Source organism: Elephas maximus, chromosome 23, assembly GCF_024166365.1.
Source record: "Elephas maximus indicus isolate mEleMax1 chromosome 23, mEleMax1 primary haplotype, whole genome shotgun sequence".
Classification (NCBI taxonomy): domain Eukaryota; kingdom Metazoa; phylum Chordata; class Mammalia; order Proboscidea; family Elephantidae; genus Elephas; species Elephas maximus.
In genome coordinates, this window is record NC_064841.1 from 59,737,176 (window position 1) to 59,759,084 (window position 21,909).

At 40.5% G+C, this 21,909-nt stretch overlaps 1 protein-coding gene across 1 annotated transcript in view; it reads left to right on the top strand.

The window, feature by feature from the left end:
* LOC126066621 (protein POLR1D-like) overlaps positions 1 to 21,909 on the top strand; it is a 50,394-nt gene that overhangs the window by 19,290 nt on the left and 9,195 nt on the right. Inside the window, exon 2 of the mRNA XM_049867900.1 lies at positions 12,642 to 12,716. Within this exon, the coding sequence (XP_049723857.1) occupies positions 12,642 to 12,716 (75 nt within the window). The remainder of the gene's footprint in view (positions 1 to 12,641; positions 12,717 to 21,909) is intronic.

Sequence of the window (21,909 nt, forward strand, 5' to 3'; positions counted from 1 at the left end):
ATTGTTATATAAAAAACCTGGAACTTGACAGTGGTGCGGGAGGGTGGTTTAAAAAGAATTTACTGATTGGCTTTAATAAATTATTTTGGCATAGTAGATTTTTGTCCTTAATTACTGATGTAGAAAATCTTGTCGTGTGTACCAACCAAAATGACATCCATAACTCACAGCAACCCTATAGGACAGAGTAGAACTGCCTCATAGAGTTTCCAAGGAGCACCTGGTAGATTTGAACTACTGACCTTTTGGTTAGCAGCCGGGCTTTTAACCACTGTGCCGTTTTCAGGAACTTTCCCTCAAAGCCAAGAAGAGGTCTGTGGTCTAACAGTCCATGGAGGAGAACAGCATTCGCTCTGGAAGCACACCTTTTATTTCTTGGGCTTTTATCATCTCTTGCCTTTTTCAGCTGGACTCTGCCTTGGCTGGACGTTGCCTTGTATTGCAGAGGCCCTGGGGCAGGCAGTGAGCCTCTGCTGGTGGCTGCACGGTGCAGCGTTTCTCTTCCTTCCTGCTTGTTGTGCATTGCTGGACCTCTAAGAATTAGAAGGATAGATATGTTCTCTTGTGGGTTTAATTAAAAAAAAAAAAAGCTTAATTCAGTTGATGATCGATAAATTACTTATCTTGAAATAGGACCTTCAAGAGGCTAGTTTCTGCTTAAACACTGCTTAAAGAGCTTGATATGATTAGGAAATCCTCCACGTTCTCGAACTTTCTTTCATCTTCACGTTTCCCATTCCTTGGCTCTTGGCTTTGAGTGTAACTTACAATCGCTGGCTGAGTCAGACACTGAGATCTACAAGGGGTGGACAGCTTGTTTTCCAGCAGATTACGGCAGCCTTGACACCACTGAGGGAGAGAGCTACAGTGGGCCAACCAGACTTACTGCTGAATAGGCCCTGCTCGGGGCCGAGGTCCAAGAACTCAGAAGCATTGTTTAGGACAGTCTGCAGAGAACTGCAGATCATTTGTATGAAATAAAGCTCTTTTAGGATTAAGAGAGTGATTTGCAGGCCAAGCTTTTGGTGAGGTGGTTTTTCTGGAATGTGGTGTGTTTATCAAGGGGTAGTGTGCCAGACTTCTACTCTCAGAAAAGAAAGCTGTAGAGGCTTTATATTGGAATATTTTCTTTTATGCAATTTACTTTTTTTTTTTTTCTTCTTCTTCTTTTTGCAACTTGAACAGCTATATGGTGAGAGTTAGAATTTTGTATTTCTGCTTTTTAACCTTCTGCCTTATTTTCCTGTCTTTTACTAAACTCAAAAAAAAAACAGAAAACTCAAGCAGCTGCCATATTAGCTTTTCTTTGATATTGGCTCCCTTCCACACTGATCTTTCTAGACTTTAAGTCCTTTTCTCTTCTAGAGTTTTCTTCAAAGCACCTATTCTCTTAAAAGAGATAGCCCACTGCTTTTCACTGAGTAAAAGAACTCAATAATTGGTTTTACCTTAATATTCTGTACCTGGATTTATTTCTCCCAACTAAGACTTCAGTAGGACACACGTATATTTTTTAAACTTAGTAATTAACCTCTTCAACAGATGTGCTATTCCTGATATTGTAGAATTCATGGGCTTTTCTATTTAGAATGTACTGTTTTCTAGATTAATTCTCTACCACCACCCCTCCCCACAATCTCCACAGTTATTTTTAGTAAGAGATACCTTTCTTCATAATTTTGATAAAATTTGCTGTGGCACACACTCAAGTTTTATAATATGACCTGAAAATGAATAACTGTACTTTCTCCTTATGTTTCCCTAATCAGAATTTAAGAATAAATATTTATAAGAGTATTTATTGATATATATGAAAATAAGGTTGGTACATACCTACGGTGAAATAGATGTCTTACAAACTAAGGAGTAAGAGTTTCTTCTAGGAGCTAAGCTAGTGAGGATCAACACACATATTAACTATTAACTAAAGAAATCCTCTCTGTAATAGTAACCCGCCCTCAGAGATATCTGTAAGTGGGTAGCTGAGGAGGTTTAAGGACATTCAAGTCCAGATGAAGGGACTTCACTACAGCAGTTCTTGTCATCAAGGAACTTACATCACGGTACAAATAAGCACAGTAAAATGTGGCTGTCATCTCTTTACTTGCCTCTCTTTTATTACACTGAGCTTCTTGGAGGTAGGGTTTATGGCTTTTAATAGAGCTATCGTATAAGGGTTTTAAGATCCTGGACCCTAGAGTCAGACTGCCTGGGTTTACGTTCCAGCTTTATCACTTACTTGCTTTTGTGGCCGTCAGTAAGTTTCTTGACTTTTCCTTACCTTCTCTTCAGCTCCATATCTGTGAAATAGTAATTAGGTAGCGTAGTTGTGAAGATTAAGTGTAAAGTACATCGTACCTAAGTACTGTTGCCATTATTATTTTTCATCATATCCTCAGTGGTGCATATTAAATACATACTAGGTCAGTTTCAAAGGAGAGTTGCCTTTAACCTGGGCTCAGTGCTTGAAGAGCCCATGTGTCACAAACACACATGGACACCTCTGTCACTTGGAGTCCAGCGCTCAGTGCAGTTCATAACCTAGGACAGAACCTTCTCGTATTCTGACCTGCATCCCTGAATAAGAGGAAAAACTGTTTGAATCCATGCAGGTTGGTGGGTTGCAACTTTAGAGGGCACATTGCTTCAGAGTTCTGGAAGGATTTGAGACACAAAAGTGCCTAGAAAAGACACACTTACCTGTCAAAGCCTTCCTCTTGGTGTGAATGCAATAGATTCTACCATAGAAAAGTTTGTAGGGCTTCAGTTGCCCTGAAAGAGAGGAGCCCCAATGGTATAGTGATTAAGCGCTTGGCTGCTAACCGAAAGCTCAGCAGTTCGAACCCACCAGACTGACGCTCCATGAGAGAAAGATATGGCAATCTACTGTAAAGATCACAGCCTTGGAAGTCCTATGGGGCAGTTCTCCTCTGCCCTATAAGGTCTCTATGAGTCGGAATCGACCTGGGTTTGGTTTTGGGGGTTTAAGGGAAAGAAAGAAGGTTGTATCTATTGATGTGGCACAAAGAGGGAGGGCCAGAAAGGCTTTGTGGAGGAGGCAGCTTGAGATGAGTGTCTGGTGGTAAGGACGTGGCTGGAGTAGAGAGCAGTTTGGACAGAGGGCATAGCCTGGGCCGAGCTGCAACATGTGTGTAACAGGAGATACGACGCTGCCACCATTCTGGGTGTTTCTGCCAAATTAGCCTTCTGGACAGGCCAGGTAAGGACCAGCACCCAGAATGCAGTGATTCTAGCTAGTGTACCCTCTGGCGAAGCATTGCAGGGACAGGCCAGTAGCCCCCACTGTGACATCTGTCTCTGTATTAGTGCCCTTGATCTTTAGCACTAGGAGCTTTCTTTGCAAAGCAAGGTTAACTTCACTAAGAAATGAAGGTTAGAGGATGTTAGCGTGCATCAGTGAAGTAGGTTTTTACCTATTTGCATAACAAAACAAAAGAGTGATATTAGAAGCTAAACAAGAGGCCATGTAACTGATTGATAGCCCACTAAGAAAAAAGGATGTTATGGTATGAAAACCTTGTCTGAGATTTTCAAGCAGCCCTAGGATTAAGTTCCACAATCTGACAGGAAAAACATCAGCTCTCCCTCATCCCTGCAGCCGTTTCTGTGCCTTTAGTCGGTATCTGCGGTTTCCCAATGAGACCTAACACTTGATGACGCTAAGGGTGTGCAGTGCTGTCGTGTGCCTGCTCAAATTTGGCCACTACCGTAGATTGCTCAAGCAGGAGCCTTTGGCCATTTCCACGCCAGGTGACACATTGTTTTACTTTTTCTCACCTTTGCCTTCACCGTCCCTGTCTTGCCTCATCTTACATCTTGCCCATCGTCTCCTCTTCTGAGTATTTTTAGTTTTAAATCCTTGCATTTTTATCATTTCCCAAGACTCACACCCAAGTCTTAATTTAGTACCTACCATGTGCCAGGCATAGGGAAACTAAGATAAAAAAGACAAGTTTCCTGACAACTCCCTCTAGGAGTTTGGTCAAGCGAAAAACGCCTATTTTATTTCTTATCCTTATAAAATACAGAACATCTAGATTCACATAAAATACCTTCTTTCTTTTTCCTTATAATAACCCTGTGAAGTAGCTAATTTTTATCATCACTGCAAAAAGCAATCCACAGTATCATTGACAGATTTTTCTAGCATTGCTTAAAATGTTCCTTTCTTCTGTCTCTTTGGTCCATCATATTGGCATGAAATAATAAAAGCCTCATTAGCGCACCACTCAAATTCGTGCTCTTCTATTATCCGATCTTTAACTGGCACACCAAACCAAACCAAACCAAACCCATTGCCGCCAAGTCAATTCCAACTCATATTGTTGTTAAAAAAAAATAAATAAACTTTTTTTTTTTTCAGTTGAGATTTAGGTAAAGCTTATAGAACAAATTAGTTTCTCATTAAACAGTTAATACACAAATTGTTTTGTGACATTGGTTGAAAAAATTAAACAACTTTTGTCATAACTCCTCCTGTTTCTGCTATGAATAAAGAAATATTGGGACTTCCTTCTCCCCCTTCCCTTAAATAATCCAGTATTTGTGTTTAAAGTATATGTACGGGTCTTTATTTGATGTGCAGTTTTCGGTCATAAGCCTTTTCAGGGCAGGGCCTCACTCATCGTGTAAGTTATAGTACCTTTCAGAGCAAGTACTTGATATAGATGATGAAATTTAACATAATTTACTAAATTAACTGCTTGTACGTCCATTTTATAAGTATTTCTTTTCATTTCCTGAAAGACTCCCGTTTCTTAGCCCTCTTCGTAGCTGATAGGTGAACTCAATTTGGTCTTTTACTGAAATTAAAGGATATTCTGAGTTTGTTCATCTATGTCTGTAATCAGAAGACTAATAAGAACCCAGACTTTATCCTCTGGTTATTCGACTCCACGGGATCACCAAACCACTGGTTACTGCTTACTGCTGATGGGCCTGTGCAGATGTCCAGCAGTGATCCCAGGATACTTCTGTTGTGGTCAAATATTATCTAACAAAAAGCTTGCCACCTCAATCATCTTTAAGGGTACAATTCAGTGACGTTAATTACACTCAGCATGTTGTGCCACCATCACCACTATCCATTTCCATAAGTTTTTCATCACCCCAAACAGAACTCAGTACTTCTTAAGCAATAACCCCCCATTTCTTCCTCCCCCCCAACCTCTGGTAACCATTAATCTACTTTTCCATCTCTATGCTTTTGCCTCTTCTAGATATTTCTCAAAAATGGGATCATAGAGTATTTGTCCTTTTGTGTACCTGTATGTTTTTACTCAAAATGTTCTGTGATAAAGATCTCAAGTAAAGCTATATTGCTCCATTTTTTTCCCCCACAAACTTTAACACTCCACTATGGAAGAAATTTAAATTGCTGCAGTAAAATTTCTTTTAAATTCTACCCAGTACCTTGATGGTTAATAAGACGTACAAGTCAGTTGTAAAGTGGTTGTCTTCAGTTGTACAGTGGTTGTCTTCAGCACTGACGATGGACTGGGCATGTCAAATGCGTTCCCAGCCAACAGCAGCCCATTTTCTAGAAGTCTCTGTCCTTGTCACCAAGTCATGCTTGTGTGAATACATCATACCTTCAGAGTAATCTTAAACAATTCGTTGCCTTATTTGAACCTGTTTTTTAATCATATGACAGGTACTATACAGTTAGTTGATCAAGGGTGACTTTTTAAAGACTGAGGGAGGGAGGTACAAAGAGTGGAAACCTGACCACTCAGCCTTGTGTCCCTAGCTTTCCTTCAGCATTTCTCAAGAAGGTGTGTATAGATCCATCTGCCTCTCTCTGTTTCTTACTCTTTTTTTGAGCAATTATTTGAGGTGTAGCGTATCTGATTTCATTCTTTTAAAACTTGCGTTTTTCTACATTCCTCCGAATTCATTTACCTTTCAGTCTCCTTTGTTCACTTCAGTTGCCTTAAATTTCTTGCTACCCTTTCTGTATATACTGGCGTAGTTCAAGCCCAGTCGTTTACGGGAGTACAAAGAAACAGAGGCCCAGCTAACTCAAAACCAATTTGTTTGACTGTGGATTTTAAGATGATTTTGCACCAGATTTGCATTCCTACTTGGGTTTTATTTAAACTGCTATTATGATCCGCTTAAGATCCTTAAGCATGTACCAGCTGGCTAATGGAACAAACCTCGAGGCCTGAGGAAGCTGAGCCTGGACAGGAAACTGGCTGTAGATGATACACGCGTGGATCGTTGTCAATTGATTGCACGGTAAAACCTGCAAAAATCGGAACCTGTGTAATGCATAAACCTGTCAGAGGAGAAAAACTCAAATACTTTCCAAGGCTGTACCCTGTCAAAGGTGGAATACTTGCAATATCTGGAAAAACAAAGCAGTCCCGTTCTTGCTCTCCTAGGTTTCGCTGTAGTTTGTTCCAGAACCCCAAGAAATGTCAGCTTAATGACCCAGCTCTCTTGGACTCCTTCTTTCCATTGAACTTTATACATTCTGTGTATAAACTTTCTATGTATTATCCCTAATGAACTTGTTTTATAAAGAAACCTTTAAGATATTCAAAGGAGCTAAGTATAAAAATTAGTGTACCGAGAACTAAATTTGTTTGACTATTTTGTAGTTGTTGAAGCTCTGTATGTGTTGACTTCTTATATATCCTGCCACTGTTTGCTTTTCCTAAATTTTAATTGCAGTTTACACTTTTGTTTCATCATCTCATTACAAACCATCCTGTTTCACAAATATTGATATTTCATAACTTTTGCTAGTTTAAATATTTAGACTGTAATAATGGGAAGTAAAGACTGGATTTGCTATTTCCTTACACAAGAATTCATTGTTCAGAGAGTCACAGAGGAAACCATAGAAGCTACCGTCGTGGTTTTCTACCCTTTAATTTTGAGGGTGATGTAATTATTTCAAGAGCAGAATACATGATCACTAGAAATTTTCCTGGCTGGAAGTAAAGCCCTGCAGAGGGAGCCTGTGCAGGAGAATTTGGGGTGGGAGGTAGAGAATGCGCAGCATTCTTGGGACAGAATAGTGAGCAAGCCTCCTTCATTCCTTCCGCCTCTCCTTATCAGCCTCTCCCCCAGTCCTTCTCTTTGAATGAATGCCGAAGCAGTGGCAGCTCTCTTCGGGACCCCCTATTTTTTACATTTATTTTTTGCCTTCTAATGATACAGAGGAAACAACTTCTGCAAGATTTGCTGCACAAATGCTTGTGGGGGAGATAGCATAATAAATCAGAGGATATGGAGCCTTAAAAGCAGGAGTCAAGTTTTGGTCAGTTGGTTTGTGTTTCTTTCCTTCCTCCTCCCTGATCATTAGCCCTGTCATCTTGGGCAAGTTAGTGTCTCTAAGTATCACCTTCCTCACCTCTAAACTGATGGAGGTAACTGTGTGATCAAGTTAAGATATTATAGTACTTAAGCTTTGCGCTGCTAACCAAAAGGTCAGTAGTTTGAATCCGCCAGCCACTCCTCCGGAAAAAGATGTGGCAGTCTGCTTCTGTAAAGATTTACAGCCTTGGAAACAATATGGGGCAGTTCTACTCTGTCCTGTAGGGTCGCTATGAGTCACAATTGACGCAAGGGCAACAGGTTCGGAAACGCTCCATACCAACATTACCAGTTGCCACTGAGTGAATTCCAACTCATGGCCACCCCATGTGTGTCAAAGTAGAACTGTGCTCCATAGGGGTTTCAGTGGCTGATTTTTTGGAAGTAGGTTGCCAAGCCCTTTTTCCGAGGCACCTCTGGATGGACTCCAACTAGCCAGCCTTTCAGTTAGCAGCTGAGCATATTTAACTGTTTGTACCACCCAGAGACTCAGTTGCTGTTAAGCCAATAACAAATACCTAACTTGGGTACATCCCAACCATAGGAATTGGTACTGCCTACCACATTTGCTGTGGACTGCAGCTCAGCCATTTTTATGTTGAGAAAGAAGGCCATCTGGCTGAAGGCCTGTCCCTTCCCAGTCTGTGCTCCTCCTTTCAGACCTCTCGTCCCTCAAATTCCGCTCACCTCAGGCAGTCTTTCTCATATGTGTAGTTTCTTTTCTCTTTGGTTGTTGTTGTAAACCAGGAAGCATCCTTCATTGCGCGATAGATACATAACAGTGCTGGAGATAGTTTTTTAAGTGAAATCGAAACTGAAGAGGAAATCAATGTCAGACTATCTAGCTCTTAAGTGCCTAGAATCCGCCTTCAGGATCTCTGCAAGATTCTTCACTCAGTAGTGTTTTCTTCAGATCTACAGCATTTCAACTGTGTTTTGACACAAATAGGCTTCTGGAGGCTGGCCCAGAAAGCTAGGCATACATTTTAACACAGTTTTTATGGGGAGATGCATTCTTATTTATTTATAACTGATACATAGTTTGTTCATAACGGGGGAACTGCCCGAACAAGTTTTTTCTCTGATGATTTTTTTGAAGAAAGAGTACATGGATGGGTCTGAGTATCATTGACAACCTATTTTTATTCAGAAACTACAACACTAATTCATTGGAAGGGGAAAAGTGCCTTTGGAATATTTTCACCCCTGGATTTTTTTAGTTACAGCTGTAAGATTGAAAAAGAACCTCTGTTTCAGAGCAAGATAGGATAAATTGTCATGAAACACTGTATGAGACCAAGTCCCCAGATGACATTAACAGAAGGTATTACTATTTTAAGGAGGTAGAAGCAGCAGCATGTATGGTAATCAGATGCACTTGTCTCTTCATGCTCCCACCAGGCTGGGCTGTGAAACACTACCTGACTACAGGGCTGATGAGGCACACGTGTTGGTAGGCAGAGGCGTGTTTCGTTTCTTCATCTACGCCGTCAGGGGACCCGCCCAGGATTGGTCAGCGAGTGTCAAGCTGCTGACTAAACCAAAAAGACATTTTTCAAAGGTCTTACTATTAATAGTAATATTAATACAAAGAAGAACGTGGCATCAGGATGGGAGGAAGATTTACTAACAACCTGCGATGTGCAGATGATACAACTTTGCTGAAAGCTAACAGGACTTGAAGCATTTACTGATGAAGACCAAAGACTGCAGCCTTCAGTATGGATTAGACATCAACATGAAACAGAAGTCTTCACAACTGGAACAAATGAGCAGCATGATAAATGAGAAAATAGTGAAATTGTCAAGAATTTCATTTCACTTGGATGCATAATCAATGCCCATGAAAGCAGTAGTCTTAAAATGCTGTATTGCATTGGGCAAATCTGCTGCAAAAGACCTCTCTAAAGTGTTAAAAAACAAAGATATCACTTTGAGGACTAAAATGAGCCTGACCCAAGCCATCTGATCTTCAGTCATCTCATATGCATGCAAAAGTTGGACAATGAATAAGGAAGGCCGAAGAAGAATTGACCTGTTTGAATTACAGTGTTGGCGAAGAATGTTGACTATACTATGGACTGCCAAAGAATGAACAAATCTGTCTTGGAAGAAGTACAGCTGGAATGCTCCTGAGAAGCGAAGATGGCAAGACTTTGTTTCACACACTTTGGACATATTGTCAGGAGGATCAAGCACCTGAAGAAGGACATCATGCTGGTAAAGTAGAGGGTCAGTGAAAAGAAGACCCTCAATGAGATGGATTGACACAGTGGCTGCAGTGATGGGCTCAAACATAGCAACAAATGTGAGGATACTGCAGGACCAGGCGGTGTTTCGTTCTGATGTACGTAGGGTTGCTATGAGTTGGAACTGACCCGAGGACACCTAACAACATGTAGGGTAATGCTGTTCAATTACATGCATCCTCTCCTAATGGAGTCAGCTTTGCTCTTCCCCGAAGCATGCTGGGGATGAACTCAGGATGGACTCGGGCTAAGGTAAAAGGCTGGGAGTGGCATGACTGGGTTGGTGGCCAAGGCCGAGGAATGCCTTAGCAACAAGAAAAACGTCTGGGCCTAGACATGAAGGTTCCCAGGAACGTGGCTGCCCAAGGACTTGAGCGAAAAAACAATAAGCCCTAGCCCCAGCTGGAACGGCATATAAGCTTGTGTCCCCTGCTAGGTGGTTGCGGAGTGCTAAACTGGTCCAGCTGCTGCCCTGGACCAATGATCCTGTGAGTAAGCTCCCCTAATAAACCATATGTCATGATCGCTGGTTCTGGAGTCATTATTTGGTCTCTGGAGATGTGGCCGACCTTGGGTCCAGGTGCCGCTGGGTTGTTACACAAGAAACAACAACTATAAATAGATGGGGCATTTGTGGTTCAGTGGTAGAATTCATGCCTTCCATGTGGGAGACCCGGGTTTGAGTCCCGGCCAAAGCCTCTCATGTGCAGCCACCACCTGTCTGTCACTGGAAGCTTGCATGTTGCTGTGATGCAGAACAAATTTCAGCAGAGCTTCCAGACTAAGATGGACTAGGAAGAAAGGCCTGGCAATGTACTTCTGAAAATCAGCAATGAAAACCTTATGGATTACAAGGGTCCAAGCTACAACTGATCACGGGGATGGCACAGGACTGGGCAGTGTTTTGTTCCCTTGTGCATGGAATTGCCATGAGTAGGAAGCTGGCTCGATGGCAGCTAATAACAACTATTAATAGGAGTTTGTTGAAAATGTATAAACGGATACAAAAATACTCAGATGTATTTGTTGAAGATCAAGAGGGTGGTGAATTAGGTTGAAAGCATATTTTTTAGAAATATGGAAGTAAATGCCAGGAGGAACAGAAAAAAGGGTTGAAATTGTTTTTCTTTGGTGGTTAAAGGAGGATAATGTAGAAGACTGCTGGTTATTATTTTAAGTCTTTGAATAATATTTGTCTTTAAGCTATGTGCACGTTTTTACTTTGATAAAAATCAATGTAAAACGAAACATTTATAAACTAACAGAATGGTAACATATAAATAAAATTTTTTTTTATAGTAGTACTTTAATAGTTAAATGTTTTAATATCGAATCTATATAAATTATCCGGTTTCAGAACTTTGCTCTTAGATTTATAGTTGTGTCTTTTGGACTGTATTTGTTTCCAACTTTATAACTGTGTTTCTATTATTTATGTATCTGTTATGGGTTGATTAGTGTCCTCCAAAAAGACATGTTCAGGTCCTAACCCAGCACCTGTGAATGTGACCTTATTTGCAGATGTGATTAGTTTAAGTTGGCACGCATAGAGTTAGCTCTCATCTAGTCTGTCGGATGTCCTTACAAGAAGAGACACTGAGGTACAGGAAAGAAGGCCACATGAAGACAGAAGGAGAGATTGAAACGATGCGTCCACAGGCCAAGGAATGTCAAGGATTGCCGGCAAATACCAGAAGCTAGAAGAGGCAAGGAAGGAGCCCTCCCCAGAGCCTTCAGAGAGAGCATGGTCCTGTGGACACCTTGATTTTGGACTTTTAGCCTTAAGAACTGTGAGAGAATAAATTTCTGTTGCGTTAAGCCAGCCAGTTTGTGATGCTTTGTGATGGTAGCCCTTGGAAACCACTACACTATCACAAGTAATATTAAAGTCACAGGTAATTATCTTCCTGTGTTACTACCTGTAGCGCCTTGCTCAGTATTTTACACATAGTAAAGTCTCAGAATATTATTGATCAATTTTTCTGTTTTTCCTTTACTTCTTTTTTAAAATCACACGAGTAATTATGTTCACTGTAGAAAATTTAGAGAAGCAAATGGAAAAATAAATAAACATCATGTAAAAACTCATCTTACCATTTTAATAACATCCCTCTGAATGTTTCCCTGTGCAATGTATACCTGTAAAAAAATTTCAAATAAAATTATCCTATACACAATGTTTTGTAGCCAGCCTTGTAGACTTGGTATGTTATGAATGTCTTTATGTGCCAAGTACTCATTTATGTTCTTTTTTTTTAATTATGGCCTAATCATCTACCATGTGGCTTTGCCATGATTTATTTAACCAATCCTTTACTAGTAAGCATTTAGTTTTTCTGTTTGTTTCTTTTTAAATTGTTAACAAATGATTTAGTGAGCGTCCTTGCGCATATAGTTTTGCATGCTTATTTGAATATTTCTTTAGGATAAAGTGGAATTTTTAGGTCTTGTAATAGTGTTGCCAAATTGTGCTCCAGAAATGATATATCAGCTCAAGTCCCCATTAGCAGAGAAATGGCTAAAATAAAAAAAGACTTAACAGTAACAAGTGAAGGTGAGGATATGGAGCAACTGGAACTCCCCGTACATTGTTGGTGGAAATGTAACCGATGGGCAGAAACAGACTTATCATTGTTGGGTTAATTAGTATTTCTTAGAATAATGGTGAATTTAAACGTTTTTAATATGGATATATATATTTGGGCATTCATGTCTTTTGGTTATTTTTCAAATTAATAGGAAAAGAAACGTAATTATTATATCAAGGGTGTATGATTTAACTATCTCATATTGCAAATATTGTTTCCAGTTTGTCGTTTTCTCTTTAGTTTTCTTTTGAGTGTTTTTCTCCTTCATATAAAAAGTTGTTATTTAATTGTTTTTGTGTTCAAAACTGTGAACCTTTTTTTTTTTTTTTAAATTTCTGGCCCCCTTACCATGCTTCAAAGGTCTATTCCTTTCCCACGATCTTCTAAGTGGAATGCATTAAAATTTTCAGAACTTAACGGAGTGACCGCCTCAAATTTCTTCCCTTGTTCCCACCAGGAAAGCGATAGAAGAACTGCTTAAGGAAGCAAAACGTGGGAAAACGAGAGCAGAAACTATGGGACCTATGGGTTGGTGAGTTCTTCAGTGATCTTCTTAAAACTTAAAAAAATATAACAGAGAAAAGTCTTAGCTAGAGCTCTAAATATGTCAGTCTTTAGCATATAGAGGGGCTGTAACACCATGCATCTAGAGAAATTGTGCAGAGGCATGAGGCAGAGCAACAATACTGCTGAAGGCCGAAAGCTGGGCACCTTTACTAACCTGGAGAAGAGGGCAGAGGGATGCATACTGGAGAATGTTAGGCTTTATCATCCCTCTGGTTAACAAATCCCCAGGTGATATGTAGACACTACAATTGGCCAAACACACTTGTACCTGTGTGAGAGCAATATTGTAATCAGTGTTCATCTGCATTGATTATAACCAAACCAAAACCAAACCCAGTGCCGTCGAGTCGATTCCGACTCATAGCGACGCTATAGGACAGAGTAGAACCACCCCGTAGAGTGTCTAAGGAGCGCCCTGCAGATTCGAGCTGCCGACCTTTTGGTTCTCAGCCATGGCACTTAACCAGTACGCCACCAGGGTTTCCACGATGATTATAGTCTCTAGTAAATTCAAATGGATTTGTATTTTATTTTAAAAAATGAACTATTTTGAATATGTGACAATTCAGCATAGGACTAAAGTTTACCTTTGCAATTTCTATTCAAAATTTTGTTGTTTTTCCAGTCGATTCTGATTGATAGTGACCCCATGTGACAGAATAGAGCTGCCCGCATATGGTTTTCTTGGCTGTAAATCTTTACGGAAGCAGACTGCTACATCTTTCTCCAGAGGATTGGCTGGTGGGTTCAAACCCAGGGCTACTTCTATACAAAACAGAGGTTGTTAAAACTTAATAATATAAACAGAGGAAGAATTTAACCTTAAGAATGAAATCACTTTTAAGCACCACTTCTGCAACGGTACTTGCATTCAGCAATAGGCTGATTAGAGACCTTTTCCTAGACTTAAAATTCGCTAGAGTACTGTGGGCCGTTCAAAAGAGTAAAATGTAAAAATGGGCTAGGAGTACAGGCTGCACTTTTGAATGTGCTTCATTTTATAAATTTGACCTTTAAGACCATGTGTGTAAAATATTAAACAGAATTAAACCATGATAGAAGGAAAAGACAATCCCTACAAGTCAAGCAAAATAAAACAAAATGAACCTAAATAAGCCATCAAGTGGATGCCTTATCCACAAAGGGAGGAACTATTTCAAGTGATTGGAAAACATTAATTTGACTGTATTTTCCAAAGGCAAAAAGAACTGCAAAGAAATTGTAAATTGCTTTCAACCAACATATTGTTTATAATAATGTTGGCATTATTATGAAAATATTACATAGTAAAATAAAGCAAATAAGTATGTTAATATTTATTAGGTACCAAGATTTTCAGTGTAAGAGAAACCAAAAAAAAAACAAAAAAACACCCAAACCCAGTGCCGTTGAGTTGATTCTGACTCATAGCGACCCTATGGGACAGAGTAGAACTGCCTCACGGTTTCCAGGGAGCGCCTGGTGGATTCGAACTGCCGACCCTTTGGGTAGCAGCCGTAGCACTTAACCACTACACCACCAGGGTTTCCAGTGTAAAAGAAAGGAGATGCAAATATAAAATCAAAGAAATGAAAACCTATAATCCTGAGTTTGAATTGGAAATTATCAGCATGCAGTTTGTTCTCTCTTTTTTTTTTTTGTAACATCTCTAGATGTGCTCTTTAAAAAAAGAGAGAAACAACTTTTTCTAGCCCTGTTTACAGAAAAGTCCTAGAAGCAATTACCCACCCATAGCAGTGAGCACCACCGGCCCCTAGATTGTGGTTTATAAATGCCATTTCTCACTAAGGAAATAGGGATCCTTGGAGAAATAACTAATTCCAGATCTGAGGCAGAAAGTGTATACGAGGAGATGGAAAATCTTGTTGTTTCAGAAAACAAAGACACTGTCAACGACTACTACAGTCATGTCAGAAAGACTCAGGGACCAGCTTGAAAGGCCTCCCTCTGTAATGACTGAAACACCTCCAATATGTTAAAATCCATGAGGTGATAATGATAATCAGGACAACAAACTCAGTCCCCTGTGGAGGATGCTGTGGAAACAAATCAAGATTCACAAAACTGGTTAAAAAAAAAAAAAGAAAGAAACCTTTATCCTGTTTCTGTACAAATTACATCTCAAGGTTATCAAGTAATTGATTGGAGAAAACATCTTTATAGATGAATTGCAGCTAATAAACGTAGAAGGACTCAGATTATCATCATTTGAATTCTTAACAACTCAACAATAAGAATACAAACAACTAAATTTAAAAATGGACAAATGATTTGGACACTTCACCGAAGACGATAAATAACTGGCCAATAAACCCATGAAAAGATGCTTATAACCAGTGATTATTAGTTATCAGGAAAATGTTAATTAAAACCACAGTAAGTTAGCACTACACACACACATTAGAATTGCTGAAATTAAAAAAAGACTAAAGTAACAAGTAAAGGTGAGAATGTGGAACATCTAAAGCTCTCCTACATTGTGAGTGGAAATGTAAGCTCGTACAGCTACTTTGGAAAATGATTGGCAGTTTCATATAAAGATACAGCTACCACACAACCCAGAATTCTTCTTCTAAGCATTTACCAAAGAGAATTGAAAACTTAAATTCATACAAAAATCTATACAGTAATATTCTTAGCAGCTTTATTCTTAATAGCCAGAAACCAGCAAGAACCCATATGCCCATCCACTGGTGAAAGAGGAAACAAATTGTACATATAGCCATAAATACAACCCTACTCAGCAATAAAAAGCAGCAGAACTACTGATACACACTACATGGGTGAAACTCACAGCATTATGCTGAGTTAAAGACAAGACACAAAAGACTACACGGTATATGGTTCCGTCCGTTTATATGACATTCTGGAAAAGGCAAGACTGGGGGGGGCAGAAAACAGATCAGAGGTTGCCAGGAGCTGGGGGGGTCGAAGGAAGGGATTGACTGCAGAACTTTCTGGGCCTTCAGAAATGTTCTGTATCTTGATTGTGGTGGTAGTTACATGACTATATGTATGTCAAAACTCATGAAACTGCCTCCACCAGCGTGAACGCAGAAGAACTAGATGGTGTGCAGCTACTACCAGCGACCTCTTTGACAGGGAGGGATCACAATAAAGGGTTTCAGACAGAGCTGGAGAAAATCATAGAACAAAATTCAAATTCACAAAAAAAGGCCAGACTTACTGATCCGACGGTGACTGGGGGAGCCCCCAAGACTATGGCCCCAGACACCCTGCTAACTCAGAACTGAAGCCACTCCTGAAGTCCACCTTTCAGCCAAGGATTAGACAGGCCCATAAAACAATAACAAGTGAGGAACGTGCTTCTTAGTTCAGTCAAGTATACGAGACCAAATGGGCAACACTTGCCCCAAAACAAAGAAGGCAGGAAGGGACAGGAAAACTGGTTGAATGGAAATGGGGAACCCAAGTAGAAAGGAGAGGAGTGCTGACACATTGCAGGGATCACAACGAATGTCACAAAACAATTTGTGTATAAAATTTTTGAATGAAAGATTAATTTGCCCTGTAAGCTTTCACCTAAAACAATAAAATAAACTCATGAAACTATTCACTTGTAAAGGATGAATTTTTTCTGTATAAATTATCCAGGCAGTCCCCAGGTTACGGAATGTCCGACTTATAGGATAACTCTTACTTGCCCTTTAGTGTTAGTGTTTTTTTTTTTTAGTGTTACGTAAATTTGCCGTCACCTTGACGTGACTGACAAATTCATCACAATCACCTTCTCCTGCTGCACATGCAGCTTTTAACGTGAAGCCTTTTCTGGCAGTAAAACCAAAAAAAAAAAAAAGACCAAACCCAGTGCGGTCGAGTCAATTCCAACTCATAGGCACCCTATAGGACAGAGCGGAACTGCCCCATAGAGTTTCCAAGAAGTGCCTGGTGGATTCAAACTGCTGACCCTTTGGTTTGCAGCCATAGCACTTAACCACTATGCCACCAGGGTTTCGTGCACTAAAGTAAGGCTAAATGAGAGCCGTATGCACCTGTTCCAACTTCCTGCAAATTCGACGTAAAGACACAGGAACGGATCTCATTCATACCCCGGGGACCACCTGTACCTCAGTTACCAAAACCTCACTGCCATCAAGTCAATTCCGTCTCACAGCAACGCAATCAGACAGAGTAGAAACTGCCCCATAGGGCTTCCGAGGCTGTAACCTTCACAGAAGCAGACTGCCACGTCCTTCTCCTTCGGAGTGGCTGGTGGGTTCAAACTGCAGACCTTTCAGTTAGCAGCCGTATGCTTTAACCACTGTACCACCAGGGCTCCATACCTCAGTAAACTTGATTTTAAAAAAAGAATTCTATCATTTGACAATCCATAATGATAGAATGGATCTAGGAAAAGACCACCAATGGCTGCTAAATCTATTAAGTGAAAAGTTGATGGGAAACTTTCTGATGGATGGATGGCTCAGGCTGACAACACCTGACATCACTGATCAATCTTTACGCCACAGAAAGCTGCAATAGGACAAGCATACCACCACCCTTGCCAAAAAATTGGGCCTAAATCTGATCAAGCCTCTGGTTTGCAGGAAATACAAAGGGCAGAAGAACATATTAAATGACAGCATGGGACACAATTACAAAATCCTGAATGTGGGGAATTCTACAGGACAGACAACCCAATTTCTTTAACAAATTAATTGCAAGGAGAAGGGGAAATAGATTTGAGACCCATCAAATAAAACATATCCCTTATTTAGATCCTTATTGTAACTAACTCTAAAAAGACATTTATGAAATAATTGGGGATATTTGATATATTAAGCAATTAATGTTAATGATATTGCTGTTTATTTTATTTTACCACCGTCACCCCTATTTATTTCCAAAACTTTTTCACCACCTCTGACAGAAACTCTGTACCTATTAGATAATAATTTTCCATTAGGTTTATTTTTTAAAAGCATTATCTTTTAGAAAGTCACTCTGATGTATTTATAAGTGAAACCATATAATGAAATGAAATAGTCCAGTTTGAGTGAGTGAGCCGTAAGTAACATATGCAATCATTTTAGATTTAATAAAATACAGGTAATTCCTACCCTTTGGGAGCTGATCCTGAAGATTCAGAGCGATAACAAATATGAAAACAGCCAGCACAGATCCTGGCATGTAGTAGTAAGTTAGTAAATATTTGTTAAATCTCATTCCCTCTTCTTTCCAGCCTTCTTCCGTCCTTTACAGAGATAAAGTGCCTGTGCTACTCTGGACCAGATGAGTACAAATATAGGGGCAGATGTAGTTAGTAGGATTTTGATGTAATGCAGAGCTTTGATCAAGTTGACAATAGTCACTGGTCCAATCCATTACCTTATGTGAAAGACAGGGCTAAATCGTAAATTCAGATGACTTGACAGTTGACAGGATAAGAAAGTATCAGTCAAGGTTCTTGCTATGCAAGGAGTGTTCCAAGATCAGGGTTCATGCTGCTCCCCAGATGAAAGTCATTTATCCTGACAAACGGAGTGCCACTTATTGGCCTAGTAGAACTGGCTAGCGGTAAAAAGAACTAGTTTATTGATGCCAGCTCTGTTTGCCCTGGAGTCAGTGCCATATCCACACATCATCTTGAGATTTTTGTGGCATACCCATGTACTCTTTGGGTCTCATATCATTTAGGATGGCAGTTCTACAAAATTATCAAAGACCCAGGCACCTTCCAGTTTTCCATATTTCCCAGCCGCAGAGCGTCACTCTTCCACGTTTCAGTTAGCGGGAAGGAAGCAGAGAAGAAAGACACGCCCCTCCTTTTAAGGACGCTTCCCAGAAGTTGCTGCTCACACCGTTTCTACATAGACATAGCCCATTGGCCAGAATTTAGTCTCATGTCTACACTAGCTACAAGGCTGGGAAATAAGTCAACTGTGGTATATCCTACTGTGAAAAATGAGAAAGTCACAAAAAAGACTGTGATTGATCTATATGAATTGTGGTGGAAAGATGTCTATGGTTTATGTGAAAAAATGAGTTGCAGGTAATTATGTATAAACCCCCCACTGGCTAGTTTTGGGGGAGGGTGTGGAATCTTTTAAATGTGTGAAGAAGGGTCTGAAGGAGGTATACCAGACAACAGTAACCTCAGACTAGAGCAGAATGAGGAGCGGGGAATGAAGAGAAACTTTGACACATTTGAAAAGCTTGAACCACCCAGAGCTAACGCTAAACTCAATATTGTAGTCTGGTCCTGCTTTTTCTTTCAGCATCTCAGACAAGCTTGTTGCCTTAGCAGTGATGACATCATGCTGAGAGGGATTCGAGTTTGTGTTTCGTCCTCAGTGTACGTCATTAGCAATTTTTCCATATCTGATATGCATCCCTCTCGAGTTAGCCTTGTAGCTTTCAGTGGAGCTGATCCTTTAACAGCTTCGAGAATTTTTTTGTCTTTGCACATTGTTGGGAATGTCAAGAGCTACATGCCTTAATCTGCTATGTCCCATTCTCCTATGGGGATTCCTGAACTGTTATAACCTTATGGGAACAAGGATGTATATGTGGTTGGACGTTGCCCGAATTAACGTTATGTGACTCATGACTGTGTTTATAACTTCCTAATAAAGATTTTTTTTAATGAGAAAAACATCACTGGAGAGGTTTTCTTCTAAAATGGGAATTTCTCCAGTTTCACCCTAGGAAATCCCTGTGGGAAGGTATACTGTAGACCCTAGAGACTTTAAGCTCCCCAGAAGATCCTGATTATCAGTCAAAACCAAAAACCAAATTCATTGCCATCAAGTCAATTCTACTCACAGAGACCATGTAGTACAGGAAAGAAACCATAGGGTTTCCAAGGCTGTAATTTTTACTGAAGCAGACTGCTGCATCTTTCTCCCCAGGAGCAGTACCCTTTCTGCTAGCAGCCAAGTACTTAACCACAGTGCCACCAGGGATCAGTTATCACCCAAATTTGGGAATCACTGCTGTAGACAATTGGAAAAATGGCTTAGGGGCAATGTCTGACCTCCCCCAGCCCCACAAGAGGGACGGAGAATCAAGATCAACAGCCCAAGGCTGATTCCTGTGAGGCTGGGGTCAGACATGCCTACTCTCTCTGCCATCTTTACTAGTTCTGACACCAACCGTCCCTCCCACAGTACTCTCTGCTGGGTTTCATAATTCATTGCAATGGCCACACAATTCACAGACCATACTCATGATTATGGGGTTTATTAGGGAAGTTAACAGTTACAATTCAGGCTCAGGAACACTCACGATACAGGTTACAGTTCTCCCATCAGGGCAGCCTCTTCCCAGGTGTGCTGGCAGGCACACCTCTCCCCGGCCCTCAGTCTCTGTCCAAAGGCACTCAGCTTTCTCTCTCTGTGGGCCAGGAAGCCCACAGCACTATCTCCTACTGCCAGGTCTCTCCTTCCTTGGTGGTGGGGGGTTCTTCCTCTCTCCTCCGGAGCTGACTCTCTTTTAAGGCAAAACTGACCAATCTGTGATGGGCTACAATTACCTTATCACACAGTCCCACCCAGTCACCTGTGTGGGAGTTACAAGACCATAGAAAGACCGCACACAGAAGTGATTAATCCTACGGCAACAATTGAGCAAATCGGCCATGTAGAAGACTTTATTAAAATAAAAAAAAACATCTATTTTTTTTGTTTTGTTTTGTTTTAGTTATATATTGTCCTTTTGTCTGTGTTCTGGAAGCAGAAATTGTCTGTGTTCTGGAAGCAGAAATTGCTAGGTACTCATTAATTCCCATCGGCACCTAACTCTTTACTAGCCAGCACACTGGAACCAATAAGAGCTGGGACAGGGTGTCTGGCCCCAGGACAGGACTTGCTTCTCACTGAAGTTGGGACAGGGGGTATCTCCCCTCCACCCCCGTGCTCCCCTTAGGAGAACACCTTGTTTTCCATCTCTTGAAATAAATGTGTGTGTGTACATGTAAATAAAAACTTTAACCACCAGTCTGGTGGTCTCCAAATTTATCTGCACCTTTGAAATCACCTAGGGAATGCCAAGAACATCCTGATGTCTGTGTCCCACCTTCAAAGATGATTAGGGTGGGGTGTGGCCTAGGCTTTGGAATTTTTTGAAAGATACGAAGGAAATTGTGAAACACACAACGTTAATTTTTTTTTTTTTTTTTTTAAGAACGCTACAAACCTTCTCTACAGAATTCTCAGTCCACACAGCTCATGTAGGGCAGGTGGTGTCCTCTACCCAGAGGTGGCTATGGATGTGCAGCCACCTTTGCTCCCAGGAGTTGACCTCCCTGGACAGGCCTTAAAGGAATAGAAACCCTGTCACTTACTGACGGGCCACGGGTTGTTTTTTTAAGCATCTGAAGACCTTTACATTTGCTTTAAAATAGAACTAGAGTGAGTGGCATAATTTTTTCCTTTTGGAGATTCCATAAGAAAGACGTTAGTGAGGTAGTTGGGCAGTTGCCAGGAAGAGATTGCTGAACGAAAGAAAGTGAAAGCAGGATGCCATGTTTTATTTGACACAGAAAGAGACTATTTGGAGCTGTGTATGTCCTTAGATGTATTTCAGCTAAAGCGCCTCTTTAGTAAATGTTCTTGACAGAGGCCTCAGGGAAGCTGAAATACTGGCTCATACGACTTCCTTTTAGTCAGCATAAAGGAATTTACCCAGCTTCATTGTCTACAAAGCTATTTTTATTCTGGCCACATTTACTCCAGCTTCTGATATTTGAGTCTAGTGTTTGGAACTTGGGCCTTATACATGGAAAGCTTGTATTTGGTGTAAAAAATACAGAACATAGAATTTGAGAGAAAATGATTCTTCAATTTTCTTTAACCTAGTTGTTTTGAGGGGAAAGACATTTTGAAGTGCTTCTGTCTTTTGGTTTGGGGTCTCCTGGTGATAAGGAGAAAAATTGCCTACTTGTGCTTTCGTTTTGTGTAATCAGCTTTTGATTATCGAAGAGCAGATAATCTCTCTCGTCTTCATCCAGGCATGTGGGTTTTTTTCAATTCGTTTACATATTTACTGAGCGCCAAACCAAAAGCCAAAGCAATTGCTGTTGAGTCAGTTGTGACTCATGGCAACCCTGTGCATGTCAGAGTAGAACTGTGCTTCATAGGGTTTTTCAGTGGCTGATATTTTAGGAGATTGCCAGGCTTTTCTTCCCTGGCCCCCTG